At 38.0% G+C, this 26299-nt stretch overlaps 1 protein-coding gene across 9 annotated transcripts in view; it reads right to left on the bottom strand.

Annotated features, from left to right (window-relative positions):
* ROBO2 (roundabout guidance receptor 2) overlaps positions 1 to 25425 on the bottom strand; it is a 665412-nt gene extending 639987 nt beyond the window's left edge. For 3 of the 9 annotated variants that reach the window (XM_070367751.1, XM_070367755.1, XM_070367758.1), the window contains exon 1: positions 24715 to 25425. In XM_070367751.1, the coding sequence (XP_070223852.1) occupies positions 24715 to 24775 (61 nt within the window). In that variant the 5' untranslated portion in view covers positions 24776 to 25425. The remainder of the gene's footprint in view (positions 1 to 24714) is intronic. The other 6 variants (XM_070367761.1, XM_070367768.1, XM_070367800.1 and 3 more) reach the window with 3 other exon arrangements.
* Between the last annotated feature and the right edge of the window lie 874 nt (positions 25426 to 26299).

Below are 26299 nucleotides of genomic sequence, written 5' to 3'. Positions count from 1 at the left end.
TTTGAACTCTGACCTCAGAGTGGAAAGGTCATCTGTATATCCAATAGTGCGCAAGGCACTATTTCTAAAGAGAAACATATATATTTACCTTCACGTTCCATTAATTTTTCAATTAATTATGCAATGACATTATTTTATTATTATAATTGTTTCTTAAAATTAATCAATTCTAAGAAATGTTTAAAATTTGGGTCATTACTAAGGTAATAAAGTGTTTAATCAATAGTATGGATGATGGCCATTGATTTAAACTCCCCATTTAATGTGCTCTCAATCTTGATCACCAATAGTCAAATGACACCTGACTAAAGATTGCTGAGAATCTTGTTACTCGCTGACTTTAATGGAATTTCAAAAATAGGTCATAGGAACAACAGGTAATTGGGTTTAAATGAAAATACAAAGGGAAACAATGAGCAGTTTTTCACAATTAATCTTAAAGAAAGTTTTGTTGGTCATTCATGTCTTCTAGTTATAAAAAGGAAGTGTCATTCCATAAAAAGAAGCTGCAACTTTTGTTGATCAATCTTTATGTACTAAGAATCCAACTAAATCCAACTATTTCTATGTATCCGATTTAAATCATCTTCTCTTCAACATGAGATTTATTGCCATACTCTTTCCCAGAGAGTTCCTGTAGAATTAATGAGATAATATCCAAGTGCTTGAAGCTCCTTAGGGAAAGACTAGGATAATATTCTGAAACATTGCTGTTATTATTTTATATGCAGTTCTTGCAAATGTTCTTTTTTCCCCTAATTTAATGTAGTGTACTTGACTAAGCTGGACTCACCTTCAGCATTTAAATCACTGAATAAAAATACTTTGTGAGTACCCCTGACTCCCAAATCTGGGACATACATAATTCTGCTCACTTTACAGAAAAGTATTTCTTGCCTGAAACATTAATGCTATCAAGACTTCCATATCCTCCTGGTGGTCATCAAACTTAGGGAAAAATGGGAAATGAGAACATCAAACAATCATTACTAAAAGTATTTTATCATACAAGATAATTTACCCTTACTTTTTCCTCAGGAAACAAAACCAAAATGTTTGAGTGAAAAAGCACAAATCATTACTATATAAATTGTGGTATTACTGATTCACGTATTTAAAATAACACAAAATTTTAAACTGTACACACTTCTGCACATTTTACTCAGGAATAAAATATGCTTTTATTATATTTTGAAATATCACTAGTATTCAACTAACTTTATTAAAGTATGCATAACATAAAATTACAATTTATATGAAAGGTTTTTACTAAAAATTTTTCATATTCTTAAATGTTGTCTTACAAACTCTCATAAACTAGTCTTTATAATCTTCTTTCTTTGAAAGGGATAAGCTGACACAATTTAACATATTCTCCTTTAAAGGTAATTTTTTTTTTCTTTTGGCCATGCTACAGGGCATATGGGAGTTCAGTTTCCTTAACAGATTGAACCCCGGACCCTCAGTAGTCAAAGCACAGAGTCCTAACCACTGGACTGCCAGGGAATTCCATTAAGGTAACTTCAGAGTAAAATCAACTTCTTACAGCAAAAACCATGAAAATTAATGAAAAAATGAAACATAATACATTAAAATTGCATGACATAGAAAAATTAATAATAGTAATATAAACACATTAATTTTTTTAGCAGGCTTTCAAATTAATGTAAAGAAAACAGGTTTTCCCTTCCATCCAGGTCAGTAAACTAACAATTACAATATAAAGTGTATATTATGAATATCCTTAAATGAGAAATTAGATTTAATCACACAAATATAGATAGAGGATAGCTCAATCAAATTCAGAATACATAAATAAGAGTATATTCAGTAAGTGATGAATAGATCATTTTTAATTTACACACACAATTGATGAATTCTGAAAAACCCAAGGAAAAGAGTAGCTTTTGCTATTTCTACAAGTAAGGACAAAGAAGACTTGAATGAAGTGGGCCATTTTAACTCAGCAAATATTTATTGAACACTTTTTAAATGTATGGTTCTCTCCTACTCACAAGAAGCATAGCAAGTCACAAAGAAACAGCTCCTGACATGAATTTGCCTAACAAAAGTGTGATTCATAAAACTTACACATAAATTATTGCAATTCAGGTAAAATAAGATGTAATCCATGGAGATGAAGAATTATGGGAGTTGATGGGACAGTGAATCCTGTCAATCATTATTTGCTTACCTTATTGCAGAATATGTTTGAAACTCATTTATATATTTATTTAGTTATTTTGGCCAAAATCCTAGATACATCTCTAACTTAGCCCTTTATCTACTTTCCTCCAGTCTTACAAACTGACTTCCAGTTCCTTGGCAACATCTCCCTGTATTATTCCTTACCTAGTTCTCACTGTCTACCCTGAATGGTCCAGAATCATAAGAGAGCTTTTAGAAGACAGACACCCAGGCTTCTGTCCTAGCCTTTTTAATGTAACTGGTCTGGGTTGAGGACTGGGCAATGCTTCTAGCTAACTCTTATTAAAGACTTTCCAGGTTAGAGAAGGAAATGGCAACCCACTCCAGTACTCTTGCCTGGAGAATCCCATGGATGGAGGAGCCTGGTAGGCTACAGTCCGAGGGGCTGCAAAGAGTCGGACACAACTGAGCGACTTCACTTCACTTTCAGGTGGCACTAGTAGTAAAGAACCCATGTGCTAATGCGGGAGACATACGAGACATAGATTTCATCCCTGGGTCAGGAGGATGTCCTGGAGGAGGGGATGGCAACCCACTCCAATATTTTTGCCTGGAGAATCCGAAGGACAGAGGAGCCTGGCAGGATACAGACCATAGTCCATAGGGTCACAAAGAGTCAGACACAACTGAAGCTACTTAGTACACACTCTGGACTCAGCCCAAGGTATTCCCTTCAGAATTCTTTCCTCGTCACCCCTCTCTCCACCAAGAATGGTTTCAGTCCAGTATGTTTTCATAGCCTCCTGAGGCCATCTCAGCTAACAGCAAACCACAGCTAACAACTAACTACATTCTATAGTATTCAGATTTACCACTGGATCTCTTCTAATAGCCTGGAAATTTCCCTAGGAGAAAAACAAACCTCCAATGTCTTCTCGTTGTCCTGGGATAAAGTTTAGAATCCTCATCTATATAATCTGCACCATCCAGCCTAGCCTTCTTCTACCTTTCCTTGGCTCACAAATTCCCCCTCTACCATTCTTCTAGATTTTCAATGATGACAAGTTTCCCCGCTTCCACCCCAACTCTCTTCAGGACCTTCTCTCAATCTTAAACGCTCTTCCCAAATACTACTTCTCACATGACTGTCTCCAATTCAAAGGCCTCAGAATAAATATTACCTGTAGATTTTTTAGTCTATGCAAGACATTCTACACTTTTTTCTTTATAATACTTAAAGTCAATTATAAGGACAAACATATGCAATGTGATTATTATCTATCTTTCCCACCAAACTGAAAGCTCAGAACACTATTAAAAGTACCCAGCATAATGCAGATGCATAGTAAATATTTTTTGAAAGAACTAATGTGCATCTGTGCTACCATCTAATAATAATAGTCATAGTAATTAATAATAGTTGTAAACTTGGAAATAGCTAAGATGAATTTTTTTTTAACTAACAACTCATCCTTTGGTACCAAAGGACGTTCCTATAGTTCAGATAGTAAAGAATCTGCCTGCAAAGCAGGAGACCAGGGTTTGATGCCTGGGTCAGGAAGATCCCCTGCAGAAGGAAATGGCAATCCACTCCAGTATTCTTGTCTGGAGAATCCATGGACAGAAGAGCCTGGCAGGCTGCAGTCCATGGAGTTGCAAAGACTCGGACACAAGTAAGCAACTAACACACACACACACAAACCTTGGTGCCATATTCCACAGATCTGTTTTCTCTAAGAGGAGTCACAAAGCCATTCTTAGGGATGCTATGAAACAGAGAACCAGGTAGCATACAATCATCTTTGTCTTTTAAATTACAATAACAAGGTTATAGTGGATATTACTTACATTTGGTTGGAACTTTCAAGTAACTCAATATTAAAGTATTGAAGTTTTAATTTTCATGAATTTTGCCTTGAGGCAACTGAATAAAGCTAGTTTGCTATTAAGCTAAAAGCATCTATGCCCAAAGGTTTTTATTCACTTATTGTATTCACGTGGTATTTGAAAGCTTAATAAAAGACATTAAAGACATTTTTTACTCCCAATATTGTAATGGAATTTTCTTAATACTGTAGCAAATTAGCAAGACATATAAGTATTCCTTTTTCTGATAGTTAAAAACAACACAGACACACACACACACATATATACACAATGAAAAAATTCAACTGTAATCCCAATCCGAGTTCATATTAAACAGAAAAACTATAATAAGAAAGTATGGTATGCATGCTAGTAACTAACTCACATGACTATTAATAAAAAAGGATAAAAGTGCTACAGCCTTTCAACCTGGTTGTATAAACTTTTAACTACACTCTAAGTATGTATGTATATGTACATGTGCATGCATTTTTGTGTATATGTGTGCACATATATGCACATTTACACATACATATATGACATACATACATGTACATGTATATTCTTTGATCTATAAAACACATTGAATGGGTTATGGATTATGATTATGGCTATGGCTTCAATTCAACCATTTTATATTTCATGTTAGAAATATTAAGCAATAAATTTGAAAAAAAATATTTTTATGTTATTGAATCTACAGTCGTTAATGCAATTGCCAAAAAATTGTATGTCTTTTACCTAAGCCTTGAGTTACCCATATATTTACAGCTGTGAAAATTACACTAAGTACTACATAGTTTTTTCCTAAATGCTCAGTTCCCAGTATTTCCCAGTCTTTAATGTTTCAAATTGCCTATATAATTTCAAGAAATGAGAGGTTGCTAGTTTCTCACATTCGTAAACAAAATGTTACACAGTTCTCAAGTCTTCTGATAAATAAAAGCACATCTTGAATTAAGATACTAATAATAAAGTAGAAAATTTTTCACTTACAAATTTACATCTTTATTTTTATTGCCTAAGCCAAGTGATTCTCAAATCAAACAAAATTAGGTCTTTATAAGCCCTATCAAATTATTAACCACCACCTCCTTTGAAAAAAGGAAGGGGGAGAATGGGTTTTACACAAATGAATAGAGAAAGAATGACTTCATCAAAGAGAGTCTTAGCTACATTACAGGAATGATCTGGGAAACAGTAATAGATCTTTGTGGTCATTATCTTTATTATTCTGAGGACTTTTATCTTGCTAGAACTTGTTTAAACCTAGTGTAGCTTCACAAAGTTGTGACTCAAATATTTCTGGCCTTCCTGTGATCTAATGTTTTCTCATGGAAGGAAACTTTCCTCTTATTGTGAGGTAAATACCTACCAAATATGTCCTAAATCCTCTCGCAAAAGATATTATTAGCACTGTGCACTCATTTATAAGTAAAGAACAGTTCAACGACTCTATTTGCCTTTTTAATTTAATGCATTCATGCTACTTAAAATGGTTGTGTTATAACAATCACCATTTTGCCAAACCAAATTCACCTCATAAACATTCTTTTGGTTAACTTGACCCTGCTTTTAAAACTTGAAATTAGAGGGGGAAAGGCAAAACATGATCTGGCAGTTATATAAATTTAGAGAAATAAATTGATTGGGATTGGGTGTAATAAAGTTATCCCACTGGTTTTGATTAGTTCCTCGGGGTATAAAAATGTAGTTTGGTTAAATTTATATTACACACGTTACAGTCCAATCCAATTTATATTAGTTTTATGTAAAAATGCTGTACTTAAATGAGTTCTCCAAATATACATGTATATTTCTCAAATTCTCTATAACCCTTACATGGATAGAAATTGAAGGTACTGAGAAATATCATGATGGGATGTCAGGAGATGACAACAAAGAGGAGATAAAGGAGAATGAGCGGAGCATATTTTCTTTTGCAGCATCTGTACTTCTATTCCAGATTCATTATGAGAACTTCTATAGTTCTAGTCATTTATATATGCCCCAAATGAGTCTACTGAATTTTCTTTACAGCATCTATATTTCTATTCTAGATTCATTAGGAGACTTTCTATAGTTCCAGTCATTTATATACGCCTTGTCAGCAAACTAGTCCCTCCTGAGTTCACAGGCTATTATAAGAATGAAAGTCCCTTCATCAATACAATATGCAATTTACTGGCCTAATAACAAAGCCAGGAGAATGAATTTTATGCAGAGACCTCTAATACCAGGAGCATCCTTTTCTATATTATATGCTCTGTGTTAAAGCATGATGAATACAACATGCAGAAGTGTTTGATGTTAATGGAAACAGGCTGTGGAATTGGACTAAAGAGAAAAAAATCTTTAAAATAAGAAATCATACTATAAAAGTAGCATACAATCATCCAAGGGTGAGATCCAAGAAAATACTTTTTTATATCTGTTATTCCTAAATACAAATGAATGCCATTCTATCCTGTACTATGGAGTTATGACTCCAAGTTTAACATGTAGACATTCAATTAGTGGAACTCATATTTCATTATTGGCATATTACACTTTAAGCAATAATAGATATATAGATATAAAGATATATATATAGATATATATATAGATATAAAGCACATATATACTGATGAAGTTGTATAAAGTTAGCCTCTTCCCAATCACTGGCTGCAGATGTTATGGCACAAGGCCCGTTTGCTTTCAAATGTTAGCTATGATATGGTCCCACAGCATGCCAGTAATATAAAATTGACAAAATAAAGTTAATTATTAAACTCTAGGAATTGCCCTTCATCACCTCACTGTCCATCTTATTTTTCACTTTCAAATTACTAAGACACGGGATCCATTCTATTTCTATCATTCTCTTACATCAGGAACAAGTACAGAGAATTCTATGGACAGAGGGAAAGGAGCCAGCATATAATTGTATGCCAAGCAGAGAATCTCCCTTATAAAATCTCCTAGCCTTTATCACCCAGCCAAGTAGTTTACTATCAAACTGGTACAGGGACTATATTTAGTGTGAAGAGCCTCTGTTCAGGCTTGCTCCACTCCATGCTACACTTTCTTTTTACTAGATGAAAGCTACATCCTTGATATCAAGAGGAAGTTTAATTCTTGAAAATATTTGCGGTCGGGTGGCATAAACTCTATCGGTTTTTGCATAAAAAACTGTCCATAAAGGACAAATTTAATTCGTCTAATATTGAGCCCTACTTCACACAATTCAGCAAATGTAAAATGGACTAAGATGTAAATGTGTGTGTGTGCGCACTCAGCCATGTCCAACTCTGCAACCCTATGGACTTGTAGACCACCAGTCTACAAGTCCATGGGGTTTCGCAAGCAAGAATACTGGTGTGGGTTCCCATTTGCTACTCCAGGGGATCTTCCCAACCCAGGGATTGAGTCCACATTTCTTGCATCTCCTGCATTGGCAGATGGGTTCTTCATCACTAGCACCATCTGAGAAGCCCCTCTCGTGTATACTTATGGCTGATTCATCCTGCTGTATAGCAGAAACCAACACAACATTGTGAAGCAATTATCCTCCAATTAAAAATAAATTAAAAAAAAAGAATGAAGTTTCCCATTGCTTCTGAGCTGAACTACTGGCATGAGCAACAGCAGACAGCAGCACTCTTGTTGGGGAAGGACTTGGGAGAATCAGTAAGGAAGCTTTCTCTGAAGGCTCCAGGCAGCCTGGCAGGTTCTCAGCACACTGGACAAAACCTCAGCTGCAGCAGGAGTTGAGGGCAGTGACAGGATTTAAGACGGTGTGGGATCTAAAGAGCTCAATTCACGGCCCATAGTAGGCACACTTCAAACACTGGCGGAAAGAATGGATGAAGAGTGATGAAATTGGAGAAATAACATGGGCAGGGAGTTCATCTTCTAGCTCCATCTGCCTCTTGCCCCAAAACATCACCCTTTTCTTCTCCTCCTCTAATGAAAAAAGGAATAGTTCATATTCTGCACCAAGTCACACACTCAGGGAAACACTGGCCAACCCCTTGTTTTGCTATGATAATGTGGGAGATTTCTCATTTCTAAGTCATAGAAAAAAGTCAAAAGAATATGGTATTTAGTGAAATGGAAAAAATATTAAAAGATGTAATATGTGTCCATCAATAAAATTTTATTGGAACAAAACTCTGCCATTCATTTACATCCTTTCTCCCTACAAAGGCAGAGGAAGATTTATGGCCAGCAAACCAAGAAATAGTTATCACCTAGCTCTTGAAGTTCTCAAGTACCCCATTCACACTATTATGCTCCTTTTCCTAACATAGGTACCAGGAGACTATAAGAACAGGATGGTGTTGATCAGCATTAGCATTCAGCTCTGCATTCTTTCTGTTCTCTTGGGCTTATCACTAATGATATAGAATAATAACCAAAGCTGAGGTATTAGCTTGTATGTGATGGCTATCAAACAACTAAAAATATCTGAAACTAAGAAAGATGATTTTTTTAAGAAAAATTATTTTCAAATCCAATAACAGAATGTTGTTCTGCCCCCTAATAATTTATTCAAAACAATGGGACCAGAAAAAAAAAAACACAAAAAAAAGAATGACAACTCATGCGGCCAATCTTACATAATATTTTTCAATCCTGTTATCATTTTGCAGCTCTTTATAGAAGAGAAGGGCTTCCCAGGTGGCACTAGTGGTAAAGAACCTGCCTGCCACTGCAGGAGACACAGGAGACATCGACTCCTGGGTTGGGAAGATCCCCTGGAGAAGGGCATGGCAACCCACTCCAGTATTCTTGCCTGGAGAATCCCACTGACAGAGCAGCCTGGTGGGCTACAGCCCATGGGGTTGTGCAGAGTCGGACATGACTGAAGAGACTTAGCATGCATACACACACATAAGAGAGACTATCAAATGTTCACATTTCTCTTAAACGGTAAAACCCCACAGGGTGCATGTCTAATAAGACATCACTAATTTTGAAACTAGTTAAAGAGAATTATGTTCTGGATGCTGTTCAGTCAATGAGTCTGATTACAATTCTTGTCTATTTACATAGTGGACTCATTGATTATTACCTTTTCTTTAGAAAACTGCAACTTAGCTTTAACCATCTCCTATCATTTAAATCAACACAATTTTAAAATATGAGTATTTCCCCCCTGAGCATAACTCATAGCTTTCAAGTTTTTCTGATTTAGCTCTGAAAAGTGACTGGTGAAATATTTCAAACTTTGTTACATACTGCCAATCCTTTCCCTCAATATTTGAAAATGCCTAATAGGATCCATCACAATGTAGCTGCTCCTCTGTATAGGTCAGGATATACCGAGACAACAAGTACATCCTTCTCTGCTTTTCAGTGGATAGACACCTTCCAAAAGAATCTGTCTGTACTCACTCCTACTTCTATTCTGCCAAAATCTCTCTCCCATTCTCACATTCTGGCAATGAAGTACAAAATGAAAGAAGTATTTCAACTGAACTTAAGCTACTGTCATTGAAAAAGAATCTTCACTGTCAGTGATGCAATGCTCCCTAAATGGGCACTATAATCTCCTGACCTTTAAAACTGGGACATTACACTCCTAATGTGAATCGCATTTTCTCCTTGCCGCTACTCCATCTTTATCCCCTGGGCCCTTTCGCTTTTATTACTTTGCTGGCTTCTCTCTCTAGCTAGATACCTAGATTTCTGATTATTTCCCTGAAGAATTACTTTACATGTATATACCAAACAAGGCAGTTCATAATATAGCAGTTCATAATCTGCTAACTTGCCATCTAAAGTTTTCAAAGTCACTTCTATGTTCATTAGGGGCTATGGATAGTTAGTTGGGGAAAAAGTTCCTGATTGCGTTCTAATATTGAAATATGTAAATTTCTTTATCGTTTTGTTCTCCTTTTTATATCACTAATAAAGATGTTAAATGAGACCTCACTCGAAGCTGATCTCTAGACATCACCCACCAAATCGTTACAATTCCATCTCTGATTGCCCTTGGGTATTACCACCTCTTAACAAGATATTTCACTTCCACAGGGTGAAAGACATTTTACAGGAAGCATCATGCAGAGTTCTTCAGATGTTTGTTCTCATATTCAAACCAAAGTTTTTTTGTTTTGTTTTCTTTTCTTTTTTTTTAATTGAACATGAGTAGATAATGAAGAGCCAGATTAGGTTGCTACATCAAAAATACACTTAAAATGTAAAATGAGTAGAAGAATAAGAATCATTTTAAAGGAACACCGAGGCTTGGCTTAAACTACCACCTAAATAATATCAGCCTGGATGACATTAGAATCATGCTGAAAAATAGTATGAATAAGTATCACTTTACATTTTCTAGTTGCCTCCACAGGCCACCAAAACCAGAAGCTTTTCTATCTACACACCTCAGATGATTGGCAAGCTTCCCGAATGCTAAGCAATTTTATTTGAGCCATTCCATGTACCCAATGCAATCAAAAGATTTAAAGAGAGGTAACAGGAATGGATTATAGTGGCAACATCCCAAATCCCTTATGCTATTCTAGCCTACAGATATAAACATATATATGTGTACATATATATATATATAAACAACTTCTTTGTAAATCACAAACTATCCCTTATATCCAAGTGCTCACGGGAAACAAACACCTGCCACCCTTCACACCTTCTCATTAGATGTTTCTCTGAAATCTCAAGAGCATTGTAATTAGTTTCCTTATCAAACAAACAAAAATGGGATCTGGATGCTGTGAAATAGGATCAGCATAGACAACATTTTGAATATAATCACTTAACATCATGTTTTTAGTTTGATGGTCATCACAAAACATTGCCAAAATGTAAGAATGGCTACCTGCTTTTTTTTTTTTTTTTTTTTTTAATATATATAATTGTTCATTTGGGACATTTTACCATTTCAGTTGTATCTAACAGTAGCCACAATTAACAGTTCATGAAACACTATTTCTTTTAAAGACTACTGCAGGTATTGAAAATTTAGCAACTTCTTTTTCAAAAGCATTGACAATGTATAAGATCTAATTTGCAAAAGAGCCAAAGTAGTATGAAGACCTTTCTTGTCTGCCTTTTCCCCCCCCATTAAAAACAGAAGGTATTAATCACTCGATTTCAAAAGCAGCTGACTGATGCTATTCACTGGGTAGGGCATTCTCACTAATGTGGCCCCATGAATAACTCTCAAGGCTTTTATTATGCCTCTGAGTGGACTCTTAGCAGACAGCCTCCCTTTAGTAGCCCTCTTTCCCTCAGGCTCCAAAAGGATTATAGATAGCAGCTGAAAGAAAGCATCACTGGTAAAAACAAAAGTTTTTAAAGGGGAAAAAAATGGGAGCAAAGTGGACATATTGGAGACAAGTCATGATTCATGGCCTGCACCATGTTCCGCCTCTCTTTCTCTTACTCAATACACTCTTTAGTTTTACTGCTGGATAAGAGGGGACCAGACCAGTGCACTTCTCCTAGCAACCAATATCAGTCAGCAAAGAAGGCATGTCATCTGCTCAAAGGGAAAACGGAAGAATCTGGGGTCATACAAAGCCAGACACATGTTCTTTTGCATTTGATCCCAAATTGATTATCAAAAAGGATTCAGTAAATGTTAAATGATTCTGTTTTACGTGAATGTTAACAACCCACAGAACTAAATATCAGCTTGTCCACTTGCTATATAGTAGAGTTTCCAACGCTGGTCCAATTCATTTCATTCAAATGTTCTGTTTTTCACTTTTCCAACACCAGCTCATCCCTTATTGTTCATAGAGACCGCCTCTCCCAGGTATATCTGCACCTCCTGGACTATTTCAAATGCAAAAGTTACTCCTATAGCATGCTAAGTTCAGAAACCTTAGAATTTCATCTTGAGAAAGACTATAAAAGCAATTGCCTAGTCTAATTCATAAGCCATGGTTAGCTGCTGTGTAAAAAGATAAAAACAACTTTCTGAAAGTTAAACAAACTTGGAATTTGAATTTAATGTGATGAGATGCTTTTATGGAGCTGCTCAAAAATCTGGATAAGTTTCACAAGATCCAACTGATGAACACTACAGGTGTTACAGCTTAACAGAAAAATACAATAATAATTCATAGCCCAGGAAACGTACTTCATAAAATAAAAAGTTGTCTGTTGGACTGTGAGTAGAGGGCAGGCAACAAACGAACAACCATAACGTGTATTCATGTCTTACAGCCATGTGTGTATGGGGTGGGGGAATAAGAGTTATCTTTGCCCGAAATCTGTACCCACATGTTGTACATATTTTTCCCATTCTTTTTTCTTTCATTTCATGTTACAAGTTGATATTATCCAGGCTTTCAAATCACAAAAGCAGATTGAAACACTTAAAAACATACTTAGCTACAAAATCATCTATGTGTTTTCAGGATAACCAGTGAGGAACTCTTCAGTTGTATTTAGCACTTTTTCTCTGGTAAGATTATTAAATAGCATCTGTGAGAAGAAAAAAAGGCTGCAAACCTCAACTGAATGACAGCTTGAAGATTTGTGAGTACAGGGCTCAGGTACCATGGACATAGTTTTTCACTGTTAGTTTTTAACTATTGAGATTATCATTGCATCTAAGAAGAATTATTCTTAAACCATCAAATTCAATGTTCCAGTTCTTCACAGTCCATCTTGAATGTAAAAAATGAGATGGAATGTTAAGTTATGGGGCACTTTTTTTTTGAAAGGTTACATTCTTCTTATTCGGTATCTCCTCTCATCAACGATCCCTTTAGGGAAGGATTCCCATAATTGGCATTTGGGTGATGGCTTGATTGCTTTAGTTGCTGACGTGCAAAACTGTTTTAGAATGGACAAGTTATTGCATATTTAAGGTTGGGGAAGCTGAAATGCTGACTCTAGTTTTAACAGAAGTTAACTCAGTTTTCAATAACTGTAACTATTATTTGACACCTTAAAGCTCACTTTAAAATAAAAGGGGCTTCCCAGGTGGCGCTAGTGGTAAAGAACCTGCCTGCCAATGCAGGAGATGATAGAGGCACAAAACACCATTTAGAATGCTTATTGCTGGGTTCATACTTAATTTGCTGTAACTTAATTGACTTCCCTTAATTTGCTGTAACCTTGGAAACTAGGTTTTATAGTTATCAGATGTACCTTAACAAATTAGTGTACCGTATTCCAGTGTTCACTAGTATTTGGAACTATATACTGTTAAAGTATGGCTATAACATTGATTTAGAAAACGTATAACCTTTTCTTTATAAAGAGAACCTCGACTTAATTTATTGAAAGTCAAAAGTTCTTGCTTTTTTTGATCATACTTAGGAACACTGTAATTGGTTATAACTGTTGTACAAGTTTCAGACAAATTCTTTAAATTCCAAATGGCTTCCTGGTTCTTCAAGTTTAAACTTGAAAAGCAGTGTAATGAAAGTGTTGAGTTATATTCCATGTTCTCTAGCTCATTTCTGAAAAGGTTTGGGACCAGAAACTCGGGGAAGAGATCCCACATCATTCCTACAACAGAAATTAAAAAGTGCTATGCTAAATAAACCCTCTCCACCTGAGCTAAAACTGCCCTGCCACAGATGGTTCTAGTTACAGTGCCTATAAAGTAATAAGGTCACTGGTTTAAGACTATTTTATTTTTTAGTATTAAAATTTTTAATCCCACTTATTCATAAAGAAACAGTAAGTACCACTGGTCATTAATGAACGAAAGTAAACGTGAATTCTAAGACTAGCGTATTTGGACCATCACGGACTATCATCTATAAGCCCACATCAAAATACAGCCCCATGCAGATTGAACAGTAAGTCGTGATTATTTCCAAAGATGGACATTTATGACTTAGTATAACTTTTTTCCAGGCTAAATTTTCCCCTTTAATGATACTCAAACATAATGCAAGTGATAGAGCATTTAATTAAATGATTTGCAATAACAGAATTTAAGACTAAGCAACACACTGGAGACTACCCAAATACTATTTTCATAGGAGTCTAAAGTCATACAATTAATTAGTAGTAACGTTCACACTGGAATACACAGCTTTCAGACACCCCTGGTATATCCCTTCCATGACAGCAATGATATTGCTTTGTTCAGGTTATCCTTAATTTACAGAACCGCTCAATATGCAAATCTGATTAATGAGTAATTATAAAAAATATCAAGATCAATGATGGCTATACTGGATGAAAAAGGATAACTGGGCTACTTAGGAAATCAAATGTTGAGTGGAGACTTAAGGTTAAGTTAGAAAAAAAAATCTGTACTAGGAATGTTTACTTCAAACCCAGTAAGCTTTGTCTCCTACAATATTTATCCTCATGGTACTTTATATTAAAAGCACCAAGGGAAAATTATTCTGAATAAAACATACATCAGTCAACATGAACGAAAAGGCAGGGTTTTATAAGCTGGTTCTGCTCGTTACAAAGTGCTATTTGTAGCATGCCTCTCTTGTTTATTCCTTTCATTCATAACACCACTCACTCGGGAATCCTATCTGCTCCATGATCAGCATATGAGGCAATGGAAACATACATGTCATAGCACGTTTATCACAGATGCATAGGTGTGGCCTCAGATGCATAGGTGTGGCCTCAGACGAGTACCCTTGAGAGGCAACTAGAGTTTTTATTCAGTCACATAAAGACCAATGCTTGAAAAGTTACATGAAAATCATTGTGAAACACATCTCAAATATAGTTCATAATTAGCCTGATAGAAACGGTCCTTCTAAATTTACTTCTGCTCCATACTAGGAAGAAAATAAGAACAGAATAAAACTACTACTAATAATAAAAATAACAAGTAACACTTAATTGGGGTTTATTAATTAACAAGCATTGTTCAAAAAACTTTTAATATAATTTCTATATATAATATATATGTAACATACAGATACATACATATATACACATTTAATGTCATATATAACATATACATACCTACGTATGTTCCATATACATGTGTGCTGCTAAGTCACTTCAGTCGTGTCCGACTCTGTGCGACCCCATAGACAGCAGCCCACCAGGCTCCCCCATCCCTGGGGTTCTCCAGGCAAGAACACTGGAGTGGGTTGCCATTTCCTTCTCCAATGCATGAAAGTGAAAAGTGAAAGTGAAGTCGCTCAGTCATGTCCGACTCTTAGTAACCCCATGGACTGCAGCCTACCAGGCTCCTCAATCCATGGGATTTTCCAGGCAAGAGTACTGGAGTGGGGTGCCATTGCCTTCTCCAATATACATGTGTGTGTGTGTGTGTGTGTGTATATATATATATATATATATATATATATTCATCTATTCCTCATATCAACTATTTGAGAAGACAATGTTATCATGTCAATGTTAAAGATAAGGACACTGAGAATGGTTAAATTATTTGCTGTAAATCAGTAATGTTTGTCGACTGTCTTTCAGTAATCATGTTACACTTCTTCCCTTCTGGACAAACTTTGTTCAGTTGCTAAGTCGTGCCTGACTCTTTGCAACCCCATGGACTGCAACATGGCAGGCTCCTCTGTCCCTCACTAACTCAGAGTTTGCTCAAATTCATATCCATTGAATCAGTGATGCTATCCAACCTCTCATCCTCTACAAACTATGTTACACTTAAACTAGACTCCATGCCTTTGCCCTAGACCACCTTTGTCATCTCCATGCCATTCCTTCTGTTACTCCTTTTGTTGAAATGCAATTTTCAATCTTTCCATCTATGAAAACTCCACTATTCCTCTAAAACCCATGTTAAGGGACCCATTTGGTGTGGACCCTTCCCACAGCTGGAAATCATCTATTCTTTCCCTGGGTTTCCAGACTATGCTGTGTGTTTCTTCAACTGTCCCCCGCCCCCAATTACCAGATACTACTTTTGTTTTAACAACTTGAATGTTTGTTACCCTCTCTACTAAAGAGTTATCTCCTTGAAGGTGGGAACTACTTAACTTCATTATGCTCCTCACAATGTCCTCAGTAAGGCACTTTGTTTATTAATAGGTGCTAAGAAAGCACGTGCTGAATCAAATGAAAAACCTCAAGATATTTTAAGCTAACTTCCTTGTTGACATGTTTAGAAAACAGCTGATCATTTTCACTTAGAAGACCCTGAAACTCTCGTTAAGGAATTCCAGGGTTGAGAAGCCAGAAAGAATCTTTCAAGAAAAGTATGGTATAATGATAAAAAGATGTCTCTGGACTCTAGCTTCAGTTTTACCACTAAGTATCAATAGCCTTGTGACAAGGTACATGAAAACTCTGAGCTTTAGTTCTCCATCCAGTGAAAGAGTTGAGATGTCATCATCCTGTGATTTACATTTAGTATTGCTGAAGTCACTGCTAAAAGTGACAAGTTCAGTTTGGGTTAATTTCACTTGTAAAACTTTACAGGGCAACAGACGAAGGCAATCACTGAAGGGATTAGAAATTAGGACTGTTGGGAATTTAAAGCATATTATCATATAAAACTTGTTTCACTACAAACCTCACATCTAAGTTGTAAAAGGCCATTCAACATTTTCTTTCTGTGAGTGAATTAAAAGAATATATGTACCTCATACATGGCCAGTGGCAACATAAAATCATATAGCTGCAGTGGAAAACAGTCCTGCAGTTCCTCAAGAGGGTAAACAGAATTTTCATATGACCCAGCCATTCCACTCCAGGTATACACCCAAGTGAAATTAAAGCATGTGTGCACACAAAGATTAATACACAACTGTTCACAGCAACAATCTTTATGACAAATTTTTATTCCCAAAGTGGAAATGACCAATGTCCATGAACTAATAATTCAAAAGATAAAGGATATGGAATACTATTCAGCAATAAAAAAGAATGAGGTCCTGATATACAACATAGATGACCCTTGAAAACATGAGATGAAGGGACAGTAACCAGTCACAAAAGATCCTATATCATATAATTCTATTTACATGTAATTCCCCAAATAGACAAAGCTATAGAAACAGAAAGAAGACTAATTTCTTCCTAGGGCTAGGGGAGGGGTGGCAGATAAGAAGCAGGCTACAGAGCTTCTTTTCTTGGATAACAAAAAAGTTCCAAAATTAGATTGTAGACCTTTGGGTCAGGAAGATCCCCTGAAGAAGAAAATGGCAACCCAGTTTATCTCAGTTTAGTATTAGTGATGGTAAACAAGGCTCTAGCAGGAAGATTACAACAGTAGGCAGGGTAGGATAATACTAATTGCTGCAGATATTTTAATCTTCCTCTTCTTTTTCAATATGAGAGGTATATAATTGGAGTATTCTTTTGAATTCTATCCCTGAACTAACCTTTTGTTGTTGTTGCTAATGCTTAAATAAAATGTTGACCTAAATATGAAGAAAAGTCTCAACTTCTGGGCCAGATATCATCAAAATCAGTCAACATTCCTTGGTCAGATCACAGCGTGTGTGGTCCTAATAGGAACATTAGAATCATTTGAAGGAGTGCCTTATCAAAATATACACATGACTCAACAGTGTGCTAACACACAGCAGTGTTAGTGTGGGGATTTGGAGTGGCCATGTAGGCCACCATGGTAGAAAAGCAAAGAAAACTGTAAATTCTATATATCCTGCCAGGTAAAAAGTGGAATATTAAATTTCATCTGAAATCATGATGCCATTAATGTCAAAATATGCATGTTTGAGAACTCTGTCTCTAGAGAGACAGAATGAGAGAGATACATAGAAATACACACCCCCAAATAAATAAATAAACCTAATTCAAACAGTAACTATTTCCTGTGTTGGCTAGGGCATGCAAATAAACATTTCAAAAGCACTCCATAAGCACCTTTTCATTGATTCAACAAATAATTGAGTCTACGATCTGTCATCCTGTGCTCCAGGTAAAGGAGGAACACAGGCAAAGATAAGAGACAAAGCTAAGTCCATGCCCTGGAAGCTCAGTGGCAACAGCAGACACTAAACACACTAACATATGCGTACAGCAAACAGCTTCTAAAATGTAGGTGATCTCCCTTGAGAACAGAAAGCAGCTTGGTTTACTATCTAATGTAGTCATGACAAGGCTTCCCTCCAGGCCAAAAGTTAGGCAGATTTCCTTATGGCCCATTCTAAAATACTCTGGTTTCCATGCTCAGGGCTCCTGAGCTGTGGGGCCAATCCGTCTTGTGTGCATCATCTACCTGGGCCCCATGGCCTTGTCCCTGAGGGTTTTCAAGGGAAAGGTAAACCTATACAGACATGAAGTCATGCCCCTTGATGTGGTGTGACTAACAAAGGCCACCATCTGAGTCTCAGGATACTCATGTGCTTTGCCTGCATTCATAAAGTTGTAGCAGTCTAACTTCTTAGCTTGCAAGTATGGTAAAATGTAGGTCCCTTCAAGGTTGTTTATACAAATGAATGTGCGAGCGTGCACACAGACATATAGACACACACACACTTTAAGGATGTGATAAGGGATAAGAATGAAATTAAGATAGGTAAGAGGGTAGCCCAATAGTGTTTTAAGGGAAGCAGTTTTAGATAAGGTAGTCCATGTACATACATGAAGAGGTGATATTAGATAAAGTATAAAGTGAAACTGTTAGTCGCTCAGTCGTGTCAGACTCTTTGCAACCCCATGGATTGTAGCCCATCAGGCTCCTCTATTCATGAATTTCTTCAGGCAAAAATACTGGGGTGGGTACCATACCTGCTACAGGGGATATTCCTGACCCAGGGATGGAACCCAGGTCTCCTGCACTGCAGGCAGATTCTTTACCATCTGAACAACCAGGGAAACCTGATATAGGATAGGGATTCATTAAATCAACTGAAAGACTCAATCATGCAAAGATCTAAGGAAGCATATCTCAGGCAGAAGAAAGAACACATGCAAAAGCCCTGAGTCAGGAATAAAACACCAAAAACACAAGTCTTAAACCTAGGTTCCAGCAGGGAGTGTGAAAAGAGGAGGTCAGAGAGGCAAGGAGGGACCTGAGTTTGAACAACCCTGTATACTATTGTAGAGTTCTCAGTGGAAGCCATTAAAAGCTTCTGAGCAATGAGCTGCCATCACCTTATTTACATGCTTTTAAAAGGTCTCTGTGGCTACCAGGTGAAGAATTAACTGCATAGGGGAAAGATGTGGGGATAAGAAGAACAGGCATGGAGGCAGGATGACCATTTATCAGGCTACCCCAACAGTCCAGGTTTTGACCAAGATGGTGGTAGTTGAATTAGTAAGAAACATTTGGAATCTAATCATTTGAAAATGCAATCAAAACAGTAAGGTGAATTAATGGATGCATACAGGAAGGGAGAAATAAATGGTAACCAAGTACAGCAAAATAGTGGTAGACTCTAGGTGGGAATGTAAGGGTTCACTGTACCATCTTTCAGCTTTGTTATATATTTGAAAATGCTTATATCAAAATGTTGGAGAAAAATCACAAATACACACATAATTGTAGGTATCAGAGTATATATTCCAAGGGGTTTACTAGTAAATCGGATATTGAGCTATGCTCCTTCTGCTGCTGCTGCTAGGTCACTTCAGTCCTGTCCGACTCTGTGCAACCCCAAAGACGGCAGCCCACCAGGCTCCCCCATCTCTGGGATTCTCCAGATAAGAACACTGGAGTAGGTTGCCATTTCCTTCTCTAATTCATGAAAGTGAAAAATCAAAGTGAAGTTGCTCAGTCGTGTCTGACTCCTAGTGACCCCATGGACTGAAGCCTACCAGGCTCCTCCATCCATGGGATTTTCCAGGCAAGAGTACTGGAATGGGTTGCCATTGCCTTCTTCTATGGGCTATGAGAACAAATAAAAAATGATTTCTAGTATTGGATCATGAAAACCTCTGTGAATGGTGATGCCATTTGCTGAGCTGGAGATGACTGGAAAGAGGAGTAAATTCTATCCTGGGCTTGAGTTTGATATATTCATTTTTTAAATTATTTTATTGAGGTATAATCGCTATATCCCATTATATTAGTTTCAGATGTACAATACAATGATTTGCTATTTGTATACACTGGGAAGTGATCAGCCCAACAAATTAGTTACCATTCGAGTCTGATATATTCGTATTAGATACTAAGCAAAGATGTCATGTGGTCAGCTGGATATGTCAAGTAATATATTGACACTGGAGATACAAAGGTATATAGAAGAGCCAAGTTCTAGTCTCATGGAACCAATATTCTTCCCACACATGATAAGGGTAATTTGAGAAGTATCAGCATAAAGGATTTAAAATCTATGTGACCAAATGAAAGATATTAAGTACTAGGTGCAAACAGAGCAAAAGAAGAAAACACTAAGGATTGAATTCTAGATAATGTCAATATTGTTTTGAGTTTAAGACAGGTTTTGGGGGTTGAATATGCTACACTTCTAGCTTCCAAGGTGGTACAGTCATTAAGAATCCACCTATAAATGAAGGAGATGCAGGTTCAATTCCTGCATAAGGAAGATCCCCTGGAGTGGGAAATGACAACCCACTCCAGTATTCTTGCATGGAAAATCCCATGGAGAGAGGATCCTGCTGGGCTCCAGTCCATGGGGTCACAAAGAGTCAGACATGACTGAGCATGCACACATAAGCATACACACAATACACTCTAGATACTATATTAAGATTTCTACTATGCTGAAACATTGTAAGAGTTTATGGAAATTTCCCCTTAAAATATTTTGTCATCATCCATTCATGCTTTATTCAATAATTTAAAAGAAGAAAATCATTATCAATATCAATGTATTTGATTTAGGTTGACAGGTCTATACCTGGAAACACTTTAAGAAACATAACAACACTCCTCTTTGAAAACAAATATATAAAATAGCACTTCATAACTTTCTGGTTGAACTACTATCTGTAGACTTCTGTCTGCCAAAACTGGAAAAGGAACCACATAAGTTTGCATAAAGCTATACAGGACTGTAAAAGAAAACTTATGTCAAGGTCCCAACTGGGTATGTCCAAACTTAAAATATTATTAACATAATCTCCTTTAAATGCAGATTTTCTAAACTGTTATTCAAGAAACACTATCACCTATTTTCCTAACTCGTCAAATGTTTCTATGATTCCTTCCACTGGATCTAAAAAAGAAAAAGGAGGAGGGGAAGGAAGAAATGAAGGAGGAAGAAATGATGGAGGGAAACAGGAGGAGCAAGAGAAAGAGAACTAGGAGAAGTAAGTAAAAGAGAATGTTTTCTTCTAACTCTTCATGAACCAAATTGCACAAAGGAAGTAAATAAATGTCTCTTATAGACTGCAGGAACTGTTGGAGCAGATGTTAACTGGACACAAAGAGTCAGACATGAAGAAGCTACACATAGAAGCTCCTTTCATTACTATATATGTACCCAAATGGAAACACTGTCCTTGGACACCCATATTTTTATTAGCAAGGATGCTGTTTTATATAGGTTGCTCAAGGATGTCATGGCCAGAATTGTTCTTTTTGTATAATCATAACCTTTTTTCCTTTGAGATATTCTTTTTTTTATGTTTTAAGAAAACCTTTTGGTTTATGGTCCACATGTTGTCTAGAATCAAAGGTTATTCAAACAAAGCCAATTCAAATGTGATATTAGTGCATAGCTGCACGAAGAAATTTCAGGTTACTTATAGGCAATTTAAGTACTGAAATGGACTACATATGGCTAGGATAATGAGCCCATTACGGAAAGAAGCACTTTAGCAAAATGCATAAACCTATATGAGATTATACATCTGCACGACACACACAGATCATCTTTATCTCCCCAAATATTACATGAGCCATTTTCATTTTAGAATAGTTAAGGACAAGAAACTATTTTTATTTTAAAAACATAATTTTCACCAGTACTCAAAAATTATCAAATTGACACAATGTATGGAATATGGATGTAATCAAACAGTCTTGTGATGGTTCCTATTAGTTCCCTGTAAACGATTACAAAACCATATTTCTGTATTTAAAAATACAGAAAATCTGGAGAACAAAGGCTAAACTCAATACATATTCACATACATAACCACAAAAGAAAAATCTGCATCTGGTTAATTAATCTGCCTTGAATGACAGTCTTTATTTATGTCCCGATATAAAAGTTTGTCTGTAGTCCTCAACTAACTTAATTTTTATTCTCTGTGGGTTCCTACAGACATAAGATACGGAAAAATCATAATATTTGCATATAACTTCCATGAGGATGCAAAAGTCTAACATTTTTCATATACCATAAAAATGCACATATAAATAACCCACCAAGCAAATTTCAATGCAAATCTATGTATCATTTGTCACTGAATAAAATTAATTTCTGTGTCTACCACAAGGAAAGTCAGTATATCTTTGAAATGGTGCAAGCTTCTCTAAATTTGAAATTCATGGGGAGAATAAGCACATGCTTCTAAGATGGATAATAAGTAAACAGAAATCATAGAGCCCTGGAAAAGTCAGAAAGCTTAGAGATCCTACAAACCAACCCCCTCATTATACATGTGAACATGCAATCCCAGTGTGCTGAAACAGCCTAGAGGGCAGTGTTGTCTACATCCCAAATTTTCAACAATCCCCATGGAGGGGCTGTCATCATTCAAGAGTAAATCAAAGGCAATCCAATGTCAAATGTATGACTTACGTACTAATTCAATAAGTGTACACAGTTTCCACTGCCTTGGACATAGTAGATGCTAAATGGAAAAACTAGTTTCACACACACAACAATTTACTATTACCTTTTCAACTCCTCCACCCTGGGCATTTTTCACAACATTACCATGAATTTTGCTGCACAATTATGAGACAAACACAAACTACCCCCTGTAATCTATATTATTAAGTCAGAACAAAGGTCCTAGGTGTATGTATGGGGCTGGAAGGACAAGGTGGGGGGAACAAGGAAGGAAATAAGGGAGAGAAATAGGGTGGGGGCTAGGACAGTAGGGAGGGCGGGGAGGGGAGAAATGATGTCTTGCTACTGCTGTTCCAGCAAACTGGCTAATTGCATTTGTTTCATATATATCCAAACACCCTGGTACATTAATTACATTCTGTAACACCAAGCTCTTCGGATTCCCTCTGTCACTTCCACTGAGCAATTTAATTGTATTCCTCCTAGCTACACAATGACTCCAAAAAAAAAAAAAAAGCCTTGGTGATAATTCTATAGTCTAATATATAGGTTATACATGTATTTCTGGTATTGAAATATACAAATTCAGGCTTTTGAGGATATATTATCCAAAAAGTTATATCAAAGTCTTCTTATGATGATAATCAAGACACCTGGGTCAAATCTGTAAACCTTTTAGTTCTGGTCATGTAAGTCTACTACCAAGGTAAATGTATTGAAGAAAATGTCTGGTGAATGATTAGATATGATTACAGATATTATCATGGTATAATCCAAAGTGATTAATTCCTATGCATCTACAACTTAGAAGGGGAAAAAAAAAAGGCAGTGTGTCCACATGAATGCCTTGCCTACTATCGCTGGGGGGCATAGGTACTCCTGTAGTCCAGGTTAGAAAACAGCCACTTGACAGTAAGCAAACTCATCTGTATTGCCTTATGTTTATAGACAGGCTTCCTTTTTGAGTCTGATACATAGCGCTCTGGACAGCAGTAGCAGCTGCCAGGAACAAAGTTAGCTTCTACAGGCGAGCAAAAATAGTCAGTGTCCCAAATAATGACTTCGTCCACTATGCAAATTCTGGAAGAAAGTTGATGTAGCAACAAGATACTATGATGGCTCAAGTATCTGGGCCAATACACGTCAGATTTTTTATACGTACAGTCACTAAAAATCTAAAGTATGACAATCCACACAGGCAGGCAAAAAATATCATGCTCTAATCTCTTTTAGACCAATTCTGTCCAGCGATGTGAAAATTAAAGTCGCTAGAAGGTGAATACCAAATGTTCTTTTGACATTCTTTTTTGGAACAAACAGAAAGAGCGCCTTAATGATTACTTCCACTCCTCATTCAAAAGAGCTACAAAAAAGGATTTTGCAATCCTCCCACAGGAAACTGACATCCTGTGAAACTATCCCAGGAAACCAAATCTGAACAAAAGACAGGAGAAGCGGAGAGAGAATGCTGTCTGCTTGACAGACTGACTCAACCTAGAGGGAGACACCAAGAGCACCTGTTTCAGATCCCCATTGTGTTTGCCACTGGGGCCTGATTTGAGTGTTCTGAGCCCCAGGGCCAGACCACAGCTTCTGCTTCCCCCTTCCTGGAGCCTCGCCCAGTCTTACTTTTGACAGTTTTCTCCCTATGATCTAAATCTTCATTCTGCTATCCCTCTAAGAGAACACTTACCAACACACAGGTGATACACATTGATTCGAGTTACTTGTATCTCAAATTCCTAACCCACTGAACCTTCATGGGGTGTCTATGACTTACTAAGAATCTCTAAACCAAAGTTCAGATAGAAGAACAAACCAACCCCAAAGGGAGAACAAGCCCCAGACTATTAGACTGGTTAAAGAGACTTACTTTCATATTTCTTTTTTCTAACAAAACTGAGAGCCCATCATTTATTACCCAACTCGTTAATTAATTAATTACAACAATAGGTGAGTCCTAACACGTTCCACTTGCAGCAGTTTATAAACAAAAGACTTAAAACCTCTGCTCCCGCAAAGCTCCCATGCCTGGCCAAAAGGGACCGACAGATATAACGTCATTTTTATTTACAGTCCACATCCGACTCAGAAAGAAATGTTTCTGGGGGGTGTGGAACAGGATAAAAGCATTTTAACTTACCATCAACCCGAACATATAAAAATCCACAGAGCAGTAGTTGTGTAAACATCAGCCGACTCATTTTGACATATTAAAAAGGATCCAGATTGCTTAAGAAACCAATCCCAGAGAGCAAAAAGTACAAAAATAAGTATCAAAAAAAGAGGTAGGTCCAAAGTTTAGACTCTTCGTAGATGCTAATTAAAGTCGAGAAGAGCAAATGGCAAGATCAGAAGGGGAGAGTGGCGAGGTGTTGAGGGGCGCACATTTGGATCCATCCAAATTAACCGAGGGCGCGTCAAAGGCTGCTGTATTTCCACACTCTGGCTTCCTAAATTCCCACGAATTCAGCCCAGCCGGAGGGGTTATTCAAGTGTGTCTAACCCTCTCTCCTCAGGCTCCATGGCAATCCAAAGCCAAGTTCTTTCTTCAGAAGTCAAGAAGATGAAGGGGGGTCGGGGAAGGAAAAAGACCTAATTCCTAGAAAGTGTTCCACAAACTTGCCAGCGCACTGCCGAAAAAAAACATTGGCCTGCCCACTGGTTTCCTTTCCCCCGTCCGTCCGTCTCAGTAGCCGCTCCACGTCCCGAGTTTTTTCACTTAACTTCCATAATAAGGATGTGTCAGAGCACCAGTTTGCAGGCGGGCCGACTTGGCCAGCCTCTCCTCCGCCACCTCGTTGCCTCCCCCACCTCTCGCGTTTCCAAAAGAGAGGCAAAGGGAAATCTGGACGAGTCGGGTGGAGAATCCGAACTCCTACGTGGTGGGGCGGCGGGGAGAGAGGAGAGGAAGCAGCGAGGGAGGGGAGGGGCAGGGCTGGGGCTGCAGCCACCCCCCGCGGTGCCGCCTCCGAGCGCCCGCGAGCCCTGGCGGCGGCGGGCGGGAGCCGAGCGGGGCGGGTGAGCCCCGGGAGCCCAGGCGCGGGAGAGCGAAGGAGCGAGCGCGCGGTCCAGCCGCCCGCCGGGATCCAGCCGCCAGTCCCCCTGGTCCGGCCTCCGCTCCTCCCGCGGCCCCGCAGCAGAGCGTCCGCCTCCTCCTGCAGCTGCCGCGGGTGGAAGGACTTAGAGGAGGGAAGGCGAGGAGGCGGGAGGGGAGGGGAGGAATGAAAGCTGCTTGGAGTCTGCCCGGGGGAGGGGAGGGGGCGCGGGTGATGAGGGGGTGCTCCGAGCCTGCACCTTCACACTCCGCCACCCGCCTGCACAGGGGGACGGCCGCCCGCTGGGCAAAGGGGCCAGGGAAAGCTGGAAAGCCCAGAGTCCTAGCGGGACGGAAATTAACAAATTCGGAGCCGAGGCCACCGGTCCACTCCTTCCCCTTCCCTGCGCCGCCCCGTCTCCCCCTCCTTCCCGCCTCGGGAGGGGATAGGTGGGCTCTAGCCGCCTGCTCCTCGCCGCGTCCGGTTTAATGGGCAGGTAATTTTCTCGGTGAGTGATTTCATGGAAGCGCTTCCTAGTTATTCATCCCTCCAGTATGCCGGAGATGCACGCGCTTTCTGGAAAAAGATCATCCTCCCGGACCTAGGGCGCAGCCTCATTACCGGTTAAAATCACACAAACATTCACTGTTCACCTTTTAGCAGAATGAGAAGCTGAGCGGGAGGGAGGAA

The sequence above is a fragment of the Bos mutus genome, chromosome 1 (assembly GCF_027580195.1).
Source record: "Bos mutus isolate GX-2022 chromosome 1, NWIPB_WYAK_1.1, whole genome shotgun sequence".
In the NCBI taxonomy this organism is placed as follows: domain Eukaryota; kingdom Metazoa; phylum Chordata; class Mammalia; order Artiodactyla; family Bovidae; genus Bos; species Bos mutus.
This window is presented reverse-complemented; position numbering and strand designations above follow the sequence as displayed.